The 20,954-nt window shown below is 33.0% G+C and overlaps 1 protein-coding gene across 2 annotated transcripts in view; it reads right to left on the bottom strand.

Moving 5' to 3' along the window:
- The window catches only part of LOC139523601 (hemicentin-1-like), a 327,025-nt gene that overhangs the window by 15,637 nt on the left and 290,434 nt on the right, over nt 1-20,954 (bottom strand). The window contains exons 5-12 of one of the 2 annotated variants that reach the window (XM_071317739.1): nt 20,318-20,638; nt 16,973-17,275; nt 12,179-12,487; nt 10,759-11,088; nt 8,914-9,243; nt 7,071-7,400; nt 5,293-5,610; nt 994-1,293 (exon numbers count right to left, since the gene is read on the bottom strand). In XM_071317739.1, the coding sequence (XP_071173840.1) occupies nt 994-1,293; nt 5,293-5,610; nt 7,071-7,400; nt 8,914-9,243; nt 10,759-11,088; nt 12,179-12,487; nt 16,973-17,275; nt 20,318-20,638 (2,541 nt within the window). The remainder of the gene's footprint in view (nt 1-993; nt 1,294-5,292; nt 5,611-7,070; nt 7,401-8,913; nt 9,244-10,758; nt 11,089-12,178; nt 12,488-16,972; nt 17,276-20,317; nt 20,639-20,954) is intronic. The other variant, XM_071317738.1, reaches the window with a different exon arrangement.

The raw sequence follows: 20,954 nt of genomic DNA, 5'->3' as shown, positions 1-20,954 counted from the left end.
TATAATAAGGATGTTCTTATCCCGTGCATAAAAACAATGCCGTATTTGTCAAAACCTTTTCAACTTTTAATCTTCAGTGCTGTACTACTTTGTACCTTTTTCACGTTCGATCTTTTATATCTAGGCGTTATGTATTCAGGTTTAGTTTTCTGTAATTAGTTAATACTTTAGTTTCTTTGTGTATATCTCTTTCATATTCATTTGATAAAATTTACTGTTTGCAATAGCATGAATTGTTCTATATAATAAGAATGTTCTTATCCCGGGCATAAAAACAATGCCGTATTTTGCGAAACCTTTTCAACTTTTGATCTTCAGTGCTGTACAACTTTGTACTTTTTTCACGTTCGATCTTTTATATCTGGGCGTCACTGGTGAGTCTTGTGTGGGCAAGGCGCGTTTTTGGCGTATTGAATTTTGGACCTGATGCTTTTTGTTATCTATTAATCATGTTTTTCTGTGTCTAATATGTTCTCCTGTTTGTTTGTGTTGTGGTCCTGTGGTGTTGTGTTGTCGTTTCGGTGTTGTATTTAACTTTGCCATTAAAGTGCGAGGTTTGGCATGCCTTAAAACCAGGTTCAACCCACCACTTTTATTCCCCTTTAAAAGTGTCCTGTACCAAGTCAGGAAGATGGTCATTGTTATAATATTGTTCGTTTCTCTTTGTGTTGCATTTTAACGTTGAGTCGTTTGTGTTTTCTCTTATTTTTGAGATATTGAGATAAGACGTGGCACGGTACTTGTCTATCCCAAATTCATGTATTTGGTTTTCATGTTACATTTGTTATTCTCGTGGTGTTTTGTCTGATGATTGGTCTGTTACTGTGTGTGTTGCGTTTCGGTGTTGTGTCGTTGTTCTCCTCTTATATTTAATGCGTTTCGCTCGGTTTTGGTTTGTTACCCCGATTTTGTTTTTTGTCCATGGATTTATGAGTTTTGAACAGCGGTATACTACTGTTGCCTTTATTTATATACAGAAATGACAATACATACGGCTAAAAAGTAGATATGTAGTTTTTACAAGTGGTCTCTGGAGAAAACCATTATCCGCCTGACATTCGTATACCTCTATATTGTCATATGCAGTCGTTACAAAGGTTAATGTTGTTGTTGTCACATTTCCAAATATGGATGAGTTAGTACCAGTATTAATTAGCATACTATCTTTCAACCAAACAACTGATGGTGCAGGATTTCCTCCAGTAGAACTGCATGTAAGAATAATTGTTCTTCCTTCTTCAACTTCTAACGCGCTTTTTGTTTGAGGTTCACCTGGAACTTTTCTCAAGGATGCTAAAATAGTGTACAGCCAGAAACAACTTACATTTCAAATAATATGCATTAAAGACTTAGTAGCAATATTTTCACATCCAACACCCTGTGGATTAAGTAAAACAACATGGCTTTGTGCATGCAAAATATCGACATGTTCTAATGCAACAACATATAGAACGTTAATTTTGATGGCACCAATTGACAATTGATGCTATGGAACGTACGCACAAGCGCAGACTACATATGACAGATTATTAATACATGATTTAACGTTGTTTTCTGTCAGTTTCATTAGAATGGAGAAATAGAACAGTATTGTATATAAAGCTCCAACCGCATCAATTGGTGATTTAATGGTCGCAAATACCCGTACACTTAATTAGCGACCATCAAATCAAGAATTGATGCCGTCGGAGCTTAAAATACAATACAGTTATCTCCTAGCTGTACTACACAATTTGCATATTAGTATAACAATAATATTCAGTACGGTTAAGTTTTACATTTAAAAACTTGCTTTAAATGCTTTGGTTTTTGAGTTATAAGCCAAAAACTGCATTTTACCCCTATGTTCTATTTTAGCCATGGCGGCCATCTTGGTTGGTTTGCCGGGTTACCGGACACATTTTTTAAATTAGATACCCCAAATGATGATTTTGGACAAGTTTAGTTAAATTTGGCCCAGTAGTTTCAGAGGAGAGGATTTTTCTAAATGATTACTAAGATTTACGAAAAATGGTTAAAAATTGACTAAAAAGGGCAATAACTCCTAAGGGGGTCAACTGACCATTTTGGTCATTAGACTTATTTGTAAATCTTACTTTGCTGAACATTATTGCTGTTTACAGTTTTTCTCTATCTATAATAATATTCAAGATAATAACCAAAAACAGCAAAATTTCCTTAAAATTACATATTCAGGGGCAGCAACCCAACAACAAAAATCTGAAAATTTCAGGGCAGATAGATCCTGACCTGATAAACAATTTTACCCCGTCAGATTTGCTTTAAATGCTTCGGTTTTTGAGTTATAAGCCAAAAACTGCATTTTACCCCTATGTTCTATTTGTAGCCATGGCGGCCATCTTGGTTGGTTGGCCGGATCACCGGACACATTTCTTAAACTAAATACCCCAATGATAGTTGTGGATAAGTTTGGTTAAATTTGGCCCAGTAGTTTCAGAGGAGAAGATTTTTGTAAAAGTTAACGACGACGGACGACAAGTGATGAGAAAAGCTCACTAAAATAAGGAGAGAAATGTAAACTGCTGAGTGGAATTTTCTTTTTGCAACTGAAATATTCATATCAATTTTAGAGAAATGTTGATTTGTTAACGAAAAAATATCATCAATATAACGGCAAGAGTTGTTGAATTTCTCAACTAGAGATAATTAAGTACATCCGCAATATTTTTCTTAAAACGATATTTTTATATAAAAAAAATAAAACATATTTTGTTTGGTAAGATTGTGTTATGGCGTGTAATAACACTACAGACCAGTTACAGTCTGAAATGGCCTATATCCGTACTCGACTGTACTCATTTTACTCGGCCAGTCTAAATTGGTCTGAATTTGACTTGACATTACTCGAACCTAGTCTTAACCGTACTCGATTGTACTGATTTGTACTTGACCCTTATCTTTGACATTAAAAATAGTCTGAAGTATTACTTGACAAGTCTGAAACAGTCTTAAACCGTTCTTGCTTGGCATGGGTTTTTTAATCTTAATTTTTCAAAATTGCTATGGAAGTTTAGTTATAATGATTATATAAATTCATGGTTTTACAAAACAATGGTGTCATTTTTTTAAAAATTGAATAAGTTGCTTTATACACTATTTAATATATATGTATTTTATTAAAAAAAAAAACTGTATCACTGCATTATTTACTTTACTCAACTGAACCATAGATCTATACTAGGCTTAAGTATAAATAATTTAAATAGTCCAGTAACCATAAAATATAGCTGATTGCTTCAAAATATTTGAATAACATTGAAATATTAGTCACAATTCAGCTTTGAGATAATTTGATCAGCTTGTTTTATTTTCATTTAAAATGTTAAACATGTTATATATATATGTGTAACTGTGGATAAATATGGTGTTGAAGTAATGTTATGTTTATTGTGAAATTTTAGTGTAAATGCTATAATAGATACATTTATAATTTGAAATCGTTGTTCAAATTTCCAGTTCCTAAATTGATAAAGTACAATGTATATTTAGATACCAACAAATAGGTCTACGTTGGTTAAGACTAGGTCGAGTATGGTTCAGACTAGGTCGAGTATGGTGTAGAATAGGTGAATCATGGTCCAGACTAGGTCGAGCATGGTTCAGACGCGTTTAAAATGGTTCAGTACAAGTTCAGACTATAAAGTATGGTACAGACTAAAGTCGAGTGTTATCAAGTAACATGAGTAAATTTCAGACCAATTCAGACTGGTCGAGTAAAAATAAGTACAGTCGAGTACAAATATAGGTCATTTCAGACTTACTGATTTGTAGTGTAAAAAATGGAAAAGTCAAAATTATCAAATGGACCATCAAAGTTGTTTACTGTATCTATTGTAGTAACATTTGGTATTGATCGTATCTGCTAATCATTCAGCTTTATAATAACAGTCTGTTCGTTATTTTTGGCGTACCACCTTCACTGTGCTTTAATTTTCAGACATGTACAGTATCAGACAATATTTTTACATATAATTAGCAAATTAAAGTCAGTGGATCAACATACAAACTAGGTAAATAATTTTGAATTATTTACCAACCTGTTGACGAGACGGAAAGACGGACGCACTTACAGATTAATAGAAAGATGGACGGACACACGGACCGACGAACGAACAATACAAGTACCATACTACTTCCCACACACTGGCGTATAAAGACGAATGTTATTATAATAATTAATTCTTGAAGCATGTCCTAGAAAGGTAATTTCATACTTTTTACACATTGTAACTTGAATAGAGTTATCTTGATGGCATTCATATCACTGCATCTTATTTCTATATTTAATTGCTACATTAAACTTCAGTTGGCTTTACAAATACATTGGTCCAATTTGCGCGCCAAAGGTACATTTTTAAGCAATGAGTGAATAATACGAATTTGAATATACATCAACAAAACGTCCACGAAGATAAAATGTTTACCAAGAAAAAAATATCTGAAGCATCAATGGTCAATAATTGTACAAAAAACGGAGGAGAAATGTTTGACAAAAAGACCGGTACCAGAATGGAAACTTTGTCTTTTTGAACTAATAAATGTAACAAATGTCTTTTTATGAAACATATTAAAATCAGGAGACGTGGAAATTTTGCAACGATGAGGAATATCCATCAAAGACCGATTGAAACTATCATAAACACCAAAATAGCTACACATAACAATGTTAACGTGAGGTCATATTCGAAAAAGACTAATGACTGATAACTGATTAAAAGGCATTTAAAAACATGTTAAACCCCGACGCAATTTTGCGCATGTCCTAAGTCAGGAGCCTCGGGCCTTTGATAGTCTTGTATGATTTTTAATTTTAGTTTCTTGTGTCTTTTTCGGAGTTTAGTATAACGTATCACTTAACAAGTATACACTTTTGATTAGGGGCCAGCTGAAGCACGCATCCGGATGGGAGAGTTTTTTTTTTGCTGCATTGAAGACCCATTGGTGACCTTCAGCTGTTGTTTGCTCTTTGGCAGGGTTGTTGTCTGTTTGACACATTCCCCATTTCCATATTCAATTTTATTAGAAAATATTTCACGTCTTTTTTTTTATAAAACAATCTTTGAGATGTCAATTTAATCGGCCTTTTACATGTTTTATTAAGTCAAAATTCATATCTTAATACTAGAGCCTGATGAATACATGAAGACGTCTATTAGGTCTTTTGTTTACAGTAATGCGCCTCCAAGTTTGTGCACTTATGTTCATGCAGATTTGTTTACTCTAATAAATGACTGAATGGGAGTTTTTGAATTTAAACTACGAACATATTACCTTCTTGCACTTTTAGTGTTATAGGATCACTAATATACTGTTGCTTCCCATTACTTGCTCTGCATCTATAGATACCTTCATCGTTCTCTGTAATGCTATATATATTTAAATTTGGTTTCGTTGCAGAACTGACAACTTGTCTTCGTGCATTATTTGTCCCTTGAGATATTATTTCCGAATTTCCTCCAGTAATTGAAGTTTTTGTCCAATCCCATGCAATAGCCGGTGGTGTGCCGTTTATATTACACAGTATGGTAACAATAGAATCGCCAGCTATTGCTGAATACGTCGATCGCGATACTGTTATATCAAGACCACCTGTAAATTAGAAATGTATATTCAAGTTACAGTAAGTGTTGCCCCCTTTCAGAATGTTAAACAAATTATACTAAAGGACACACATCAACAAGAAACCATTCACAACATAAAAAATCACAACAAATAATCACAGTGAAAACCTCAAAGTCAAAAATATTTACTATGCAGTTGTATTTACATATCACAAATGTATATTGTAGTTTTTTTGCTCTCTTTCTCCAGTAGTTGTTCATTATGCTTGCATTTGAACAAACATATGTAATATGTTAAGCTCTAAATCACCGGCATCTTGTAAAGTAGTGAAACAAGGACAATAGATAGATATAGGAAGATGTGGTGTGAGTGCCAATGAGACAACTCTCCATACAAATAACAATTTAAAAAGTAAACCATTATAGGTTAAAGTACGGCCTTCAACACGGAGCCTTAGCTCACACCGAACAACAAGCTATAAAGGGCCCCAAAATTACTAGTGTAAAACCATTCAAACGGGAAAACCAACGGTCTAATCTATATAAACAAAACGAGAAACGAGAAACACGTGTATATTACATAAACAAACGACAACTACTGTACATCAGATTCCTGACTTAGGACAGGTATAGTTCATTTTTGTCATACCATGAGACTATCAAGATTCGTAATAACATAAGCAACACGACAAGTGTCGCATGTGGAGAAGGATCTTCTTATTCTTCCGGAGCACCTGATATCTCCCCCATTTCTTGGTGGGGTTCGTGTTGCTGAGTCTTTAGTTTTCTATGCTGTGTCTTCTGTTATATTATTTGTCCATTAATATTTTTATTTTTAGCCATGATGTTGTCAGTTTATTTTCTATCTATGAGTTTGATTCTCCCTCTGGTATCTTTCGTCCCTCTTTTAGTAACCTTTTTAAAAAAAAAATGCATTGCACTTTGTGTAATTTTTCAGTCTTTTTGTCATTTTCAGACTTATCAATTGAATACACATTCATTCTTGTTATAACCATTTGCCTTCAGTTTACCATATCTGTTTATTCTATGTTCAGTAGTTGCGTGTTACCTATATAGTCATAAACATAATACTAATAACTAATGTGTGTAATGAACAGTACTGAATGAACTGCAAGCGAAATGTCTATAAAGTTAAAAAAAAAACCGTCATGGTTAATTATAAAAGTGTAAGAATATGATATATAAATTGTTTCAAGACACTTTATTCTGGATGAACTTTTATTCATTCGAATAGGCAATGATTTGCTTAAGTAAGGACATCATACAAAAATGATGTAGCAATGATATGTTTAATCTCTATTATATGTCATTATGAAATTGGTTTTACTTTAAGAATTTATCATAATTAATAAAAATTAAACAAAAAATTAAACATGAATTTCCTACAACAATTTATAATAGCTCTCTTCTCCTTCATGACAATTACCTAATTGTATCAAACTTATTAAGCAATTATTAAGAACTAACCCCCTGTGACTGTCAAAATGTGTCTAGAACTAGGATTGTTGGCACCATCACTGGTACCAGCAGAATTAGTTGCATAGCAAGTGTAGATACCAGCTTCATTCAAAGCAATACTTTTTATGGTCAAGTACGGGTTTGTGCCAGAATTATCAACAGTATACTGATTGTCATTGGTTCCCTGGGCTATGGTTTGTTGACTGCCACCTACAGGTTGGAATGTCCAATACCAAGATGTTGCTCCAGGTGTTGCAGTTACCAGACACTGAATCTGAAAACTAGCATCACCTACTGTTGCTGTATACTGTCTTGGTTCAACATATGTAGCAGGTACCGCTGAAATATAATAAAGATAATAGATAAATTGATGGCTGTTTAATGTTCAGTGGCAAATTAAATGTATATTCAGGACGAGATCATGATGATGTAAGATGAGTAAAAAGTCTGCTTTGTACAAGACCAACACGCTATCCCTGGTTTTTAATTTAATACTCCACAAGGTAACAATCCACATTGACAGGAAGACATGTCACCTTATCTGGAATCAGGAAGCTCTGATTTGCAGTTCTGAGAAACACATGACAATACTATTATACATGGCATAAGAGTATATGCATTCAGGTAACAGAAAGTCGATGATCAATGAAGTTGAAAAACACATCACAATGTAAGGTATGCACAGATGACGCTTGTTACCGATTTTCATGTAGATCTTACTTTCATAATCTTTGAAAAATTTCACAAAAAAACGTATCGGACAGATGGATTGACATCTGTAGGGAGGACAGAGGTCAACAGTTATAATCCCCTCTCTTGAAGTTGAGATCTGCATCAGATATTACGTTATTAACGTTGGCTAGTCATAAACAAAGCAGTTTTAATTAGCGACTAACAAAAGTAAAAACACACTAGATTTGATATTGCAAGCAATAGCGGAGGATGGCACCCCCGTACTGGACATTGTCACAGTAGCATCAACCATTATGAGTGTACAAAAGTCAAATGGCAAATATATTATACATGTAGGTATCAGCATTTCTTAAATACCCCCCCCCCCTTTTTTTGTTCTCTTATGTAGAATACGTTTCAGTTCTAAACATAGTTTGGGAATCCTTTGAAATTTAAAATAAGACACACGCGCGAGGAGGAAGGTGGTGTCACGTGATACTTAAGTATATTATCGTGGATTTTTTTTACATTTTTGCAGTTTTCATGGTAACGGCGGGCATTTTGAACCATTCAAATGTCTTTTGCACAACTTCACATGGCGGTTCATATTATGGTATAGTTCCATCAACATGGGTCCGACCAATTCCGAGAAATAGCAAGGACATAATGTGTGGAAGAATAAAAATAATAACAAGAAAAAAAAAAAAACGTACAGTTTACCATATCTGTTTATTTTATGTTCAGTAGTTGCGTGTTACCTATATAGTCATAAACATAATACTAATAACTAATGTGTGTAATGAACAATACTGAATGAACTGCAAGCGAAATGTCTATAAAGTTAAAAAAAAAAAACCGTCATGGTTAATTGTAAAAGTGTACGAATATGATATATAAATTGTTTCAAGACACTTTATTCTGGATGAACTTTTAGTCAATCGAATAGGCAATGATTTGCTTAAGTAAGGACATCATGCAAAAATCATGTAGCAATGATATGTTGAATCTCTATTATATGTCATTATGAAATAGGTCTTACTTTAAGAATTTAGCATAATTTAATAAAAATTAAACAAAAAATTAAACATGAATTTCCTACAACAATTTATAATAGCTCTCTTCTCCTTCATGACAATTACCTAATTGTATCAAACTTATTAAGCAGTTATTAAGAACTAACCCCCTGTGACTGTCAAAGTGTGTCTAGAACTAGGATTGTTGGCACCATCACTGGTACCAGCAGAATTAGTTGCATAGCAAGTGTAGATACCAGCTTCATTCAAAGCAATACTTTTTACGGTCAAGTACGGGTTTGTGCCAGAATTATCAACAGTATACTGATTGTCATTGGTTCCCTGGGCTATGGTTTGTTGACTGCCACCTACAGGTTGGAATGTCCAATACCAAGATGTTGCTCCAGGTGTTGCAGTTACCAGACACTGAATCTGAAAACTAGCATCACCTACTGTTGCTGTATACTGTCTTGGTTCAACATATGTAGTAGGTACAGCTGAAATGTAATAAAGATAATAGATGAATTGATGGCTGTTTAATGTTCAGTGGCAAATTAAATGTATATTCAGGACGAGATCCTGATGATGTAAGATGAGTAAAAAGTCTGCTTTGTACTAGACCAACACGCTATCCCTGATTTTTAATTTAATACTCCACAAGGTAACAATCCACATTGACAGGAAGACATGTCACCTTATCTGGAATCAGGAAGCTCTGATTTGCAGTTCTGAGAAACACATGACAATACTATTATACATGGCATAAGAGTATATAAGCATTCAGGTAACAGAAAGTCGATGATCAATGAATGTGAAAAACACATCACAATGTAAGGTATGCACAGATGACGCTTGTTACCGATTTTCATGTAGATCTTACTTTCATAATCTTTGAAAAATTTCACAAAAAAAACGTATCGGACAGATGGATTGACATCTGTAGGGAGGACAGAGGTCAACAATTATAATCCCCTCTCTTGAAGTTGAGATCTGCATCAGATATTACGTTATTAACGTTGGTTAGTCATAAACAAAGCAGTTTTAATTAGCGACTAACAAAAGTAAAAACACACTAGATTTGATATTGCAAGCAATAGCGGAGGATGGCACCCCCGTAGTGGACATTGTCACAGTAGCATCAACCATTATGAGTGTACAAAAGTCAAAGGGCAAATATATTATACATGTAGGTATCAGAATTTCTTAACTACCCCCCCTTTTTTTTTCTTTTATGTAGAATACGTTTCAGTTCTAAACATAGTTTTGGAATCCTTTGAAATTAAAAAAAAGACACACGCGCGAGGAGGAAGGTGGTGTCACGTGATATTCAAGTATATTATCGTGGATTTTTTTTTACATTTTTGCAGTTTTCATGGTAACGGCGGGCATTTTGAACCATTCAAATGTCTTTTGCACAACTTCACATGGCGGTTCATATTATGGTATAGTTCCATCAACATGGGTCCGACCAATTCCGAGAAATAGCAAGGACAGAATGTGTGGAAGAATAAAAATAATAACAAGAAAAAAAAAAAGAAACGTACAGTTTACCATATCTGTTTATTTTATGTTCAGTAGTTGCGTGTTACCTATATAGTCATAAACATAATACTAATAACTAATGTGTGTAATGAACAATACTGAATGAACTGCAAGCGAAATGTCTATAAAGTTAAAAAAAAAAACCACCGTAATGGTTAATTATAAAAGTGTAAGAATATGATATATAAATTGTTTTAGACACTTTATTCTGGATGAACTTTTAGTCATTCCGATAGGCAATGATTTGCTTAAGTAAGGACATCATACAAAAATGATGTAGCAATGATATGTTTAATCTCTATTATATGTCATTATGCAATAGATTTTACTTTAAGAATTTAGCATAATTTAAAAAAAAATAAACAAAAAATTAAACATGAATTTCCTACAACAATTTATAATAGCTCTCTTCTCCTTCATGATAATTACCTAATTGTATCAAACTTATTAAGCAGTTATTAAGAACTAACCCTCTGTGACTGTCAAAGTGTGTCTAGAACTAGGATTGTTGGCACCATCACTGGTACCAGCAGAATTAGTTGCATAGCAAGTGTAGATACCAGCTTCATTCAAAGCAATACTTTTTACGGTCAAGTACGGGTTTGTGCCAGAATTATCAACAATATACTGATTGTCATTGGTTCCCTGGGCTATGGTTTGTTGACTGCCACCTACAGGTTGGAATATCCAATACCAAGATGTTGCTCCAGGTGTTGCAGTAACCAGACACTGAATCTGGAAACTAGCATCACCTACTGTTGCTGTATACTGTCTTGGTTCAACATATGTAGTAGGTACAGCTGAAATATAATAAAGATAATAGATGAATTGATGGCTGTTTAATGTTCAGGGGCAAATTTAATGTATATTCAGGACTAGATCATGATGATGTGAGATGAGTAAAAAGTCTGCTTTGTACAATTCCAACACGCTATCCCTGATTTTTAATTTAATACTCCACAAGGTAACAATCCACATTGACAGGAAGACATGTCACCTTATCTGGAATCAGGAAGCTCTGATTTGCAGTTCTGAGAAACACATGACAATACTATTATACATGGCATAAGAGTATATAAGCATTCAGGTAACAGAAAGTCGATGATCAATGAAGGTGAAAAACACATCACAATGTAAGGTATGCACAGATGACGCTTGTTACCGATTTTCATGCAGATCTTACTTTCATAATCTGTGAAAAATGTTACAAAAAAAACGTAGGGAGGACAGAGGTCAACAATTATAATCCCCTCTCTTGAATTTGAGATCTGCATCGGACATTACGATTTCCATGAATAACGTTGGCTAGTCATAAACAAGCACTTTTAATTAGCGACTAACAAAAGTAAAAACACACTAGATTTGATATTGCAAGCAATAACGGAGGATGACACCCCCGTACTGGACATTGTCACAGTAGCATCAACCATTATGAGTGTACAAAAGTCAAATGGCACATCTATTAGACATGTCGGAATCAGCATTTCTTAACACCCCCCTTTTTTCTCTTCTGTAGAATACGTTTCAGTTCTAAACATAGTTTGGGAATCCTTGGAATTTAAAATTAGACACACGCGCGAGGAGGAAGGTGGTGTCACGTAATGCTCAAGTATATTATCGTGGAATTATTTTACATTTTTAGCAGTTTCCATGGTAACAATGGTAACGGCGGTCATTTTGAACCATTCCAATGTCTCTTGCACAACTTTACATTGCGGTTCATATTATGGTATAGTTCCATCAACATGGGTCACACCAATTCCGAGAAATAGCATGGACAGAATGTGTGGAAGAATAAAAATAATAAAAGAAACAAAAAGAAACGTACAATAACAATATGTCACCCCAACTCCGTTGAGGATGCCATAAAAAAAGTAATAGAATACTTACTGATATCAAGTAAAGTTGAACCAGGGTTACTAGATGTTGACCCAGCAGCATTTGTGGCCCTACATACATAAGTGCCAGCATCACTTGGTTGGAAGTTAAGAACAGTCAAAAAAGGATCCTGGGTTGTACCAAGTGAATATTTTTGACTGTTTGCTCTATTTAATTGAGTTTGTTGAGAGCTACCAGCTGCTGTAAACAGCCAGGCAATGTTTTGTGCAGATGGAGTTCCACTCACAGTGCAGGTTATTCTCTGCTGATTGCCATTTGTAACAATTTGATTTTGTGGATTGACAAAAACAGACAGAAGTCCTAAAATTAATCATATTATTAATAGGACTATGTTAAGTCTAATTTAGAAATATGAATGATATCAATAAGTAGAATAAACATAACTTAACACTTTACTAGTCGAATACAAGTTACCAGCAGAAATTCACAGTACTAGAATAACATACAAAGGGTTGACATAATCGTGTTTTAGCACTATATTATCTGTTGTATATCCTCTCATCGATCAATACAAAGAAAATCATGAGTGTACCGATTACAAGTAATTCAAATTTCATGTAGAGCATGAACATTGTACCGTCACTGATGATTATATTAATTAATTTGAGGTTATAAACTGTTAGTACAAGTCTGTTTTTGAATTTTAATGTAAGATCGTCATTCCGCAAATAGAATTAGGGATTATTCTTCCTTTTTAAAGTGCAATGTACGAGGAATTGATGTTACTTGTAGTTAATAATAAGAAGTATACTATAATCATGAAATCTATTACATGCGCATTTTTTGCAACTGTCATTTTTCACTGTTGTAAACATGTATTGAATCCTCAGCTTTCAAGAAATTCTTTAAATGATAGATTCATTAGCAATGATGATTTGTGAAGTGATATTAAAACAAGAAAAACTTCAATCCTTATCATAAATTTTACCTTTATATTTTTTTGTTTTAGATACATACATTGAAATATACCAGAGGGACAGTCAAACTCAAGTATCGAAATTAAACTGACAACACTATGGCTAAAGATAAAAAAGACAAACAAACAAATAATATCGAAAAAATAATATGTGGTATGATTGCCAATGAGACAACTATCAACAAAAGACCAAAATGACACAGACATTAACAACTATAGGTAATCGTACGGCCTTCAACAATGAGCAAAGCCCATACCGCATAGTCAGCTATAATAGGCCCCGATAAGACAATGTTAAACAATTCAAAATAGTACAGATGACACAACATAGAACACTAAAGACTAAGCAACACGAACCCCGCCAAAAACGGGGGGGGGGGGGGTCTCACGTTCTCCAGAAGGGTATGCAAATCCTGCACCACATGTAGCAACCGTCGTGTTGCTTATGTCATTACCAATCCGGTTATTAGTCTAATATGGATGTGCACTAGTGAAAAGGGAAGGGTACTGTAATTACGACATAAGGCACAGATCCGATATAATCTGTAAAACGGTTATTCCATAATGGTCAACAAACTTGTGATGGCGTCCGTAAAATTTACGAAGGGATGATTTCAACTTCACCATTTAGAACTCTTGGTGTAATAGTTTTTTGCAAGTAGTTCTCTGTTAAATTTTTAATCTGCACTTGTCTTCATGAATAACAATTAATGAGGTAAATACTTGTATATCAAAAGAATATCTTAACAGATTTCCAGTTTTATAAAAAAAATATTTAAAATCTTCATTTCAGTGGAATGGAACAGTTGAAGAACCCATTGTGCCCACATCTAGTAATTGTAACAGTTCCATGATTACTGATTACATATACAAACAATTTGAAGATGGTAATGTTATCAGTATGCATTAATTAGTTGTTATGTCAATCTTCGAGATAAACTTCAAGGAAAAACATCGGGAATTTCTCTATAAAATTATCTTACACGTACATGTATACGGTATTTAGAAGAAGCGAATCGATAAAAACGTGTCTTATATAAAATAGAGATGATTTTTAATATCAAAAAGTAAAAATGCAGACATACCATGTAGAAAAGTTGTTTGTCGGCAATGAAAAATATGTTTTGTTGAGAAAATACCAACTTTTTAAACATTATGTTCTTATACAAACAACAATTATGTTTGACCTTATATTCCATAGTTAGTTAAAAGCAAACGTGTATTTCCGTGTGAAATTTAAAGCGCTGTATTTTTCTTATGTAGAAATATAAATATAAAGGCGGTATTTGTTTCATATCACTATAAGTAACATGGTTTTCAATGTTGATAATAGATACATCTTCTGTTTGACAGTATATCGGCATTGACTTCAAAGTGAGGCTTACCAATCCTGTATTCAGAAGGGTTATAGTTATTTATAACGATACTGTGGTCATTGAAGATGGTATATTGCGGTATAAATATTGATTCAATCATAGGGTCTTTGCATCAGAAATCACATATATTCTAAAAACCAGTTGTTGGCATCATACAAATTATGTTATTCACATGTATTTTATGATTGCATGTTACTAAACCGCCTACGGGAGAATTGTGTTTTTTTTAATATGATACGACACACTCGTTAATGAGTTCAATTGAAGTATAAAGATGGCATGTCAGTAACTGCTAGTAGTCCTTTGATAATTTAGGAATCATGGTGAGTTTGCTTAGGTTTTCTTTTACCTATTCTGACGTTGGATTCGGACTTCTTTTGAATTGAGTTTTACAGGGCGTATTGCTGAGAGTTATTTTTACATTGGCTAGAGGTATATTGGAGGGTTGAGATATCACTAAACCTGTTTAAACACGCCGCATTGATGCGCCTGTTCCAAGTCAGGAGCATCTGGCCTCTGTAAGTCTTTTATATTTTTCAATTTTAATTAATTTTTATGTTTAAGATATGAAAAAGAAGATGTGGTATGATTGCTAATGAGACAATTCTCCACAAGAGACCAAGTGACACAGAACTTACCAACTATAGGTCACCGGATGGCTTTCAACAATGAGCAAAGTCAGCTTTAAAAAGACCCGAAATGACAATGTAAAACAATTCATACTAGAACAATAACGGCCTTATCAATATACAAAAAAAATAACGAAAAACAAATATGTAACACATAAACAAACGACCACCGCTGAATTATGGGCTCAGGAGTTTAGTGTGACGTCAATTTTCACTGAACTAGTACACAATTTGTTTACTGGCCAGCTGAAGCATGTCTCCGGATGCGGGATGTGTTGAAGAACCAATGTACATAATTATGTACATTTGCCTTTATTTGGAATAATGTATTTTTTCTATTTGAATATTCATTTCAAGGTATAATTTGGAATCGTATTGGATTGCATTGTTTGTGTGAATGTTTTTTTTTTTTAAGAAATACTATTTCTTCGTTTGTGTGGATATTTACAGCATGACTTATGCTTAAGTCAAGTAGGTTGGTAGAAAATTCACATAAGCAAATTTAAATTCCGCCATAGCATAATTACAGAAAATAGAATTATTCGGTATAACCATGTAATCGAAAAAAATGGACATCATGTTCGACATAATAAGTACTTTTAACCGTAAATTGTGTTACAGATACAAAATTTTAGTGATATTTTGCATATGACATCGAACCTGTAATGATGACTTGTTGTCGTATTTATTTTACAATGTATATGAGAAAAATATCGCAGTTACAAATGTATATAAGAAAAATATTGCGTTCATAAATGTTTCATAATAAAAACACATCGATGTTATATTAGTAAAATATCGCATTTATATCATACATTATAGCAGTTTCATTGGACTACAGGTAATTTTGGTATGACAAACTATTGAATACATCAAAATCGCACTCCATCAATTTTGTTGCGTGATATTTATTGCATGTGTACATCTACAAACGATACATCGTGCACAATTTTCATTTGTTAATCAAGATTTTGATTTTGTCATTTTTTACTACAACTGTCTTTCTATTATACTACACAATTTATGAAAGTAGTACAGTAAGACGTGTGTTGTGTTAAATAACACTGTTTTAAGAAGATTCGCCTTTACCATATACTGTTAAACATCTCCTTATGCTATATAATATGCTCAGTTTATTAATATGTTTCAAGCATGACCGTTGCAAAACAATCATTTAAAAACCACAGGATAATGCTTTTGTTAGTTTTTCGTTATTGTTACACTGGTTCCATCGAAAATACTAATGTATATATTATATTATTCTGAAAGAAATATTGTTGTTTATAAATTAAAATTCATCCAATTCTTCAATAAAACAAACAAGGACAGGGTTGGAAACCTGCAAAATCCTAAGTGTATCTCTTGGTAGATTATATTGTTTGTAATTATTTGCAATTACTGTTGCAGTTAAGATTAGGTTGTCGGTGAGTGGTCATTTTTAATTTATGAATTAATTGCCATGTATATTTGCATTTTGAATAAAAAGACATCTGGGATATACATGGTACAGTTCATCGCAAGATCAGCAACATGAGAATAAAATATCTTTACGGTTTGTTTGCATTCGGTTAATTTCAAAAGGGAGGCTTATCAAAATGTCATAAAAGATATTTGATACTAGTATAAACCTTACACAAATGATAAATGTTCAGCTATGAGCTATTACCTATTTGGCCGATTATTTTATATTTAAGGGTCAGCAACCCAATAGAGAAGACATTAATAAATGTAATACATACCCTGGATTATCGTATCAACTTGGAGATAGATATTCCATATGCAAGCGTTGCTGGATTGTACGTTCATAGAGATAAATCTCAATTTCATTCTCATGAAGACATTATGTTGTCATACAAGTACTTACCTCCAGTTACTGTAACAGTTCCTAGATTACTGGTGCCAGTGCCTACTGCATTTGTAGCAAAACATGTGTATACTCCAGCGTTAGCTGTATTGACAAAATTAATGGTTAATGAAGGTGTAGATGTTGTACTGCCTTGATATCCCTGGTCTCCATTGTCAATTCTTAGAATCTGATTATTTGAACTTCTCTGCCAGTAAACTTGAGTTGCTGCAGGACTAGCAGATACGATATTACAATTAATTACCACTTGACTACCATAGGTTGCTGTGTAGGTAGAAGGATTAATCTGGACTACAGGCACACCTTGAATAAAAATATATGTGGAAAAAAAAACGAAACCACTGAAGGCAATTTACACAGATTTGACTCATTCGATCATCTTTAAGGTAGATCATAAGTAAATATTTTTTGAGACAGAATTTTCTTATACTTAGCCAGAATGAAGATTTTAATATGCTCTTTTCAAATATATAAAAAATAGGAGGGGTCACCGTGCTATTTTTCAAGCTATGAGTCGTTGAAAATTGCCTAAATTTGGTTAGATTGTTCATGGGAAAACACATTTGTGTGCATAAAAAAAAATCTATGAGATAGAATTTTGAAAAAAATTGTGAAAAGATAGTTTTTGTAATATGTGTTAAGAAAATAAAAAGAAAAAATGGTGTCACCGAACTTGTTTTCTTGCTACAAGTAAAAACAAAAAAAATCCCTATCTGTCCAGTATAAATTTTTTACTAAAAGAGTTATCTTCCCTTAAATGGCTCGTTTGAAAAAAATGATTCTAAAAGCAAGAAAAATTATATTTGTTTAAATATTTTGGATTATACAATAAATTGCCAAGTTTTCTTTATATTACTAAACAGTCTAACCATTAAATTGCAAATCTATCTTCAAATTTGCAGATTTAGGCAAATATATTACTAGACTGATTTTTTACTGTGATTGTTCAATCCAAGATGGCGGTATACCATGAATCTACCTTAAATGACATAATCGTATATTTTTGGTGTAAAATAACAATAATAAAATGTAATATTCCTATTTAATAAGATGTACAAATGTACAAGATGAAGGGAATTTCACTTAAATGCATATACAACAGCCTATTGTATGTCAATCTTGTTGTGAATTTTGATGGTTCTTTTAAGATTCGATTAATTTTCCTTTTTTTAACCAGAATAAAGAATTTCTTCTACCTTTTCTGCATTGATATTCTAGACAAAACTGATCTAGGTTTGTAAACAATCATGGATTTATGCTGAGCTTATTATATTTATATGTTATAATCATTCCTAAATACTTTCTCCGTGGTTAGTCTGTATATGATGGCAACGTTTCTAAACTAGTAATTCCAAGACTTATTTTGAGTACATCAAACCTTTTTCACGAATGAAACATTGTGCCAATCACACCAAGAAAACTTTATTACAAATTATTACTAATGTTTAAGGCAAAATATGGCTTAGCTCCAGTCTTAATTTATCAGCTTCTGAAAACCAAAAATAATATAAAACAAAAGTTTCATCCTCAGATATTTTTATAATTCCAAAACCAAATACAGAGTATAAGTCTACAAATCTATGCACTTTTAACATAACCCTCATATTTGTACTATGCCATAATTGTTAATGGTATCTTTACATTGTTTATTATCTTTATTATTGAATAAGCATTGTTTATTTTTAATGTAATTATTATTGTATTAAAAGAGCCTTATTGAACATTTGTGTAATCTAAATGAGTTACTCTCACTATAAATAACGCGAAAAGGTGAAAAGACGAAAACGCGAAAACGCAAAATCGGTAAAGAGCGAAAACGCGACATCGCGAAAATACGAAAACGCAAAAACGCAAAATTGCTAAATCGCGAGAAGGCTAAAACGCGTAATCGCGAAAATGCGAAATGGCTTTAACCTACTATCTGCACTTACGAGTTCGTTGACAGAACGATTATTTTACAATAAGGCACTGCGTTCGCTAGAGGTAAAACGTATGCTGTAATACGATAAGGTTGAACCTCAATCGAAGTCGTAAGTTAAGCTATCAGCTTTCTTTCAATTTTTTCTCCTCGGTAGACGAATGCCAGAACAACTAAATGTCAAACAATGACGGCAAATACACGTATAGGTAAATGAAAAATTGCCTTTCTTGATAATAATGCCTAATGCAGCCATCATCCCATTTTTGGGACAGGTTAGTATCTCTACTAAATAACAGTTTGATTCTTGACCGCAGATATGAAAGTAATCAAAAGAATCAAAGATTTTCTAAAATTCAAATAATTTTTTTCGCCGAGGTGCAATAAGTAAACAGAAGAAATCCAAGTGAAATAAGATCGTCTCAGGTTTCTTAGAATACAGTAAAGTGCTCTCGACCAATGATATTGTAGGATTTTGGTGTCTCTTTATTGTGAAAAATGAATGTGTAGCATGTTCGTAGAAATGGTTTATCCTACTATAGCTAGTTGGATCTATTTGCAGTTCAAAACAGAGAATTTATATGAATTAATTACAGATGCCCCGAAGCACATTTACCAGATTGAAGGTATCTTTCACAGTCATTGGGTCTGACTAAAGTAGGCTTTGTACCTCTTTAAATATTATTATGAAAAATAACAACTATCAAAAAAACAACAACAATAGAACATAATTGTTTCCACTATTCTGATATAATAAACAAAACTGAAATTTGATTTACGCTTAAACTTTTAAATGTATTTTATCAGAACATTTCCCGTACATAATAAAATAATATTGAACAGCCGGACCAAAATATTTTCTTTGGCATAACATATGTTGTGACTTGAATGTTTTTGCTGATTTCAACTGTAATAGAAGATAGTTTCTCGATACAATATTATATTATTTACATTAATACTCACAGTCAGGACACTACAAATTTTTTTTCCATTTATTTTTAATGCTGTGGTATGTAAGCTTGTCAAACATTTTTTAAGTATTTCCCAAATTAAACAAAGTCCTTACATCCCTTAAACTATCCCATAAAAAATACTGCAAAAGAAGTCATGCATCAATTATAAATATTTAATTTACACTGAAAATGAAACTTATTCTTGAATACATCCAATCAATACATCATTTCAGCCTTAATCACTTTACAAAAGTCTAAGTTTGTAAGACAATGATAGCCTTATCATGAAGAATGGGGTTATAATTCTTTTACAGAAACTTAGATAATAAATTTGCACTGGACAGCAATGAAAAATGCACGAACAGAAATGTTTTCTTTAGCCAATTAGATTTTAGTAGATGGTCTCATAGTTAATTATAGTACCTCGATTTCTTATTTGTTAACATGCACTTTTACATTATAAATCAAACATACTTCCTGTTACAGTTAGACTTGTTGTTGGATTTTTTGTGGAGGTTCCAACAGCATTTCTGGCCTTGCAACTGTATACTCCTTGGTCGGTTGATGCAACACTGTTTATGGTCAAAGATGGGCTATTGACTGAGGAGCCTGAATACTTTCCATTTGAGTTTGAAATAGAGATAGGGTCTGTCGTTTGTCCTTGATTATTGGTGAAGGTCCACTGAACCTCCTGTAGAGGACTGTTAGGTGAGTTAACTGTACACCCCAGAATAATTTGTTGTCCTGTTATTTGAGTATAGGACGACTGTGGGATGGATGTTATTGGTGGTGTGCCTAAAATAATTTCTAATGCATATTTAAAAATTATTTTAACTGTAAATGTTAACTTTTTGCTTTAATGTTTATATTGCGTTTCTTTCAGGAAATTATTGATCCAACAAGATTTATTAATAAAAAAAACACTTTCTGGAACATTTTTAGAATTCATTTCGTTATCAAATGTATATTTCCGATACCAAACACAATCGAATATGAATTGAAATTGACATCTTTGTTATCTTTGCTTATATTTTACTTTCACTTTTTTGGCGACAATACCTGTTTTTATTATGGCACCAAACTAATAAATGGAATGATATCGATTGACACT

This window comes from Mytilus edulis, chromosome 5, assembly GCF_963676685.1.
Source record: "Mytilus edulis chromosome 5, xbMytEdul2.2, whole genome shotgun sequence".
In the NCBI taxonomy this organism is placed as follows: Eukaryota; Metazoa; Mollusca; class Bivalvia; order Mytilida; family Mytilidae; genus Mytilus; species Mytilus edulis.
This window is presented reverse-complemented; position numbering and strand designations above follow the sequence as displayed.